The 2,633-nt window shown below is 43.4% G+C and overlaps 1 protein-coding gene across 1 annotated transcript in view; it reads left to right on the top strand.

Moving 5' to 3' along the window:
* The window catches only part of CASP10 (caspase 10, apoptosis-related cysteine peptidase), a 42,001-nt gene that overhangs the window by 30,510 nt on the left and 8,858 nt on the right, over positions 1–2,633 (top strand). The window contains exon 9 of the mRNA XM_011950008.1: positions 187–679. Coding sequence (XP_011805398.1) covers positions 187–679 — 493 coding nt within the window. The remainder of the gene's footprint in view (positions 1–186; positions 680–2,633) is intronic.

The following is a 2,633-nucleotide window of genomic DNA, read 5'->3' as shown; positions in this document are numbered from 1 at the left end:
TGTTGGCCTGACTGGTCTCAAACTCCTGACCTCAAGTGATCCACCTGCCTCGGCCTTCCAAAGTGCTGAGATTACAGGAGTGAGCCACTGCACCCGGCCTTGTTTCAGTTCTTCATTTTGTTTTGCATTATTTTATTATTTCCCCTTTCTCTCTCTCTCTCTCTCTTTTTTTTCTTTTTTAAACAGAGATCCTGAGGGGTGTGTTCCAGTGGCTTGGCTTCACAGTGCATATATACAATGATGTGACGAAAGTGGAAATGGAGAAGGTCCTGCAGAAGCAGAAGAGCAATCCAGCCCATGCTGACGGGGACTGCTTCGTGTTCTGTATTCTGACCCATGGGGAATATGGAGCTGTCTACTCTTCGGATGAGGCCCTCATTCCCATTCGGGAAATCACGTCTCACTTCACAGCCCTGCAGTGCCCTGGACTGGCTGAAAAACCTAAACTCTTTTTCATCCAGGCCTGCCAAGGTGAAAAGATACAGCCTTCCAAATCCATCGAAGCAGATGCTCTGAACCCTGAGCAGGCACCCACTTCCCTGCAGGACAGTATTCCCGTCGAGGCTGACTTCCTACTTGGTCTGGCCACTGTCCCAGGCTATGTATCCTTTCGGCATGTGGAGGAAGGCAGCTGGTATATTCAGTCTCTGTGTAATCATCTGAAGGTCTTGGTCCCAAGGTGAGAGTTCTTTTTTTTCTTCCATTTTTAATTAATTAGTTTTATTTATTTTTTATTTTACTCTCATTCAACACCTTTGGTAAGGGTGAGAGTTCTAAATCGTTCTATCCATGTACCTTTTCATCCATCTGCCTACCTTTCTGTTTATCTATTTATCCATCCATCCATCCATCCATCCATCCATCCATCCATCCATCCATCCATCCATCTAGCAACCTTGTATTGAGTACCAGCCTGGACCTGGAAAGGGAGATAGAGTTAAAAAAAAAAGACAGGGTCATTGCCCTCAGGTTGCTTACAAGCTAGAGGGATAGACAAACAGATGGGGAAGGGCATCCCCAGCTGGCAAGTGCACATTGTGAAGTATAGGTGTTATGGAAACATGCAGAATGACTACCTTGCCCAGATTTGAAGGATCAGAGGAGGCTTCTAGAAATGACAAATAGATATTAGGTAAAGAATCAGGTGAAAGATGTGCTGGGCAGAGGGAGTAGCGTGAACAAAAGCATGGGGGCCTTTTATTTGTTCCTTTGTTTATTTATCACTCACTCCTATTTCCTGAGCACCTATGTGCTATCTTTGGCATTCTATTTGCCACTGCTCTGACAGCTTGCCTTCTGTCTTTGCCACATGCTCTCCTCTTGGCAGCTTTAGCTATATCTAGAGGCCATGGGCACCTCCATGAAAACGTCTCCAAAGTTGCCATCTCTGGCCCACTCATCTCTGAATTCCTGGGGGGCAGAGACCCTGTTTCATCTAACTTTATATTCTCAGCCCCTGACCTGATATATTGTGAGCTTGTTAAACATTTGCTGGGCCAATGAATGACTTGCTTGAGCCCATCTCATTAACAGCCCGCTAGATATCCTACCTCTGTTTAGACCTTGGACCTCACATTAAGCATACATGTTTCTGAGCTTGTCTTCCCAACCTTCTCCAGGAGCTCCTGAATTTCCATTTGAAGGAATGGCCGTAGTGCTTTTCTGGGAATTCAGGATTGGAGTCTTGAGTCAACTTTGCTTTTCTCTCTTCTTTACCAGCCCCTCCATCCTCATCACAGACATCAGAGGGTAATGTCTATGGCTTCAGTAATAAGGCAATATTTATTGAGGTCATACTATGTGCTTACTGTACTGGGTACCAAACTGAAGGCTGGAGGTGCAGCTGTGTACAAGAGAGACAAAATCTGCTCTCCAGGGAGCTAAAAGTCCAGTAAAGGAAGGACAGATAATAAAAATATGTGAATATTTAAATTATTATTATTTTAAAATTCAACAATATTAAAAGGAGACAGTATACATGCATGATTAAGCAATGTCTGGTTTTTTTTTGGTACTCCAGAAATTTCTTTGTTATTTTTAATATTTCATAACTACATATTTCAGGGTTATAATTTGATGTTTCAATACATATATGTGTTGTGTAATGATCAAATCAGGGTAGTGTATCCATCACCTCATGCATTTATCATTTCTTTGTGGTGAGAACCTCTAAAAGCCTCCCTTCTAGCTATTTGATAATATATAACACCTTACTGATTGATCAATTGATTTAAATATGGGATCTCACCATGTTGCCCAGGCTGGTCTTGAACTCCTGGGCTCAAGCAATCCTCCTGCCTTAGCCTTATAAGCAGCTAGGATTGTAGGCTCAAGCCACAGTGCCCAACTCAGAATGCCTTACTGTTAACCATAGTCACCCCACTGTGCAATAGAACACCAGAGATTATTCCTCCTATCTAATTGTAACTTTGTACCCACTGACTTTGTACTTTGTACCCTCATCTTCCCTTACCTCCTTCCCTCTCTCATCTCCATAATTGCTGTTTTACTCACTGCTTCTACGATATCAACTTTTTTTTTTTTTTTTTTTGAGACAGAGTCTCGCTCTGCGCCCCAGGCTGGAGTGCAGTGGCGCAATCTCGGCTCACTGCAAGCTCCGCCTCCCGGGTTCA

Source organism: Colobus angolensis, unplaced genomic scaffold (genome assembly GCF_000951035.1).
Source record: "Colobus angolensis palliatus isolate OR3802 unplaced genomic scaffold, Cang.pa_1.0 Scaffold30, whole genome shotgun sequence".
NCBI lineage: Eukaryota > Metazoa > Chordata > Mammalia > Primates > Cercopithecidae > Colobus > Colobus angolensis.
This window is presented reverse-complemented; position numbering and strand designations above follow the sequence as displayed.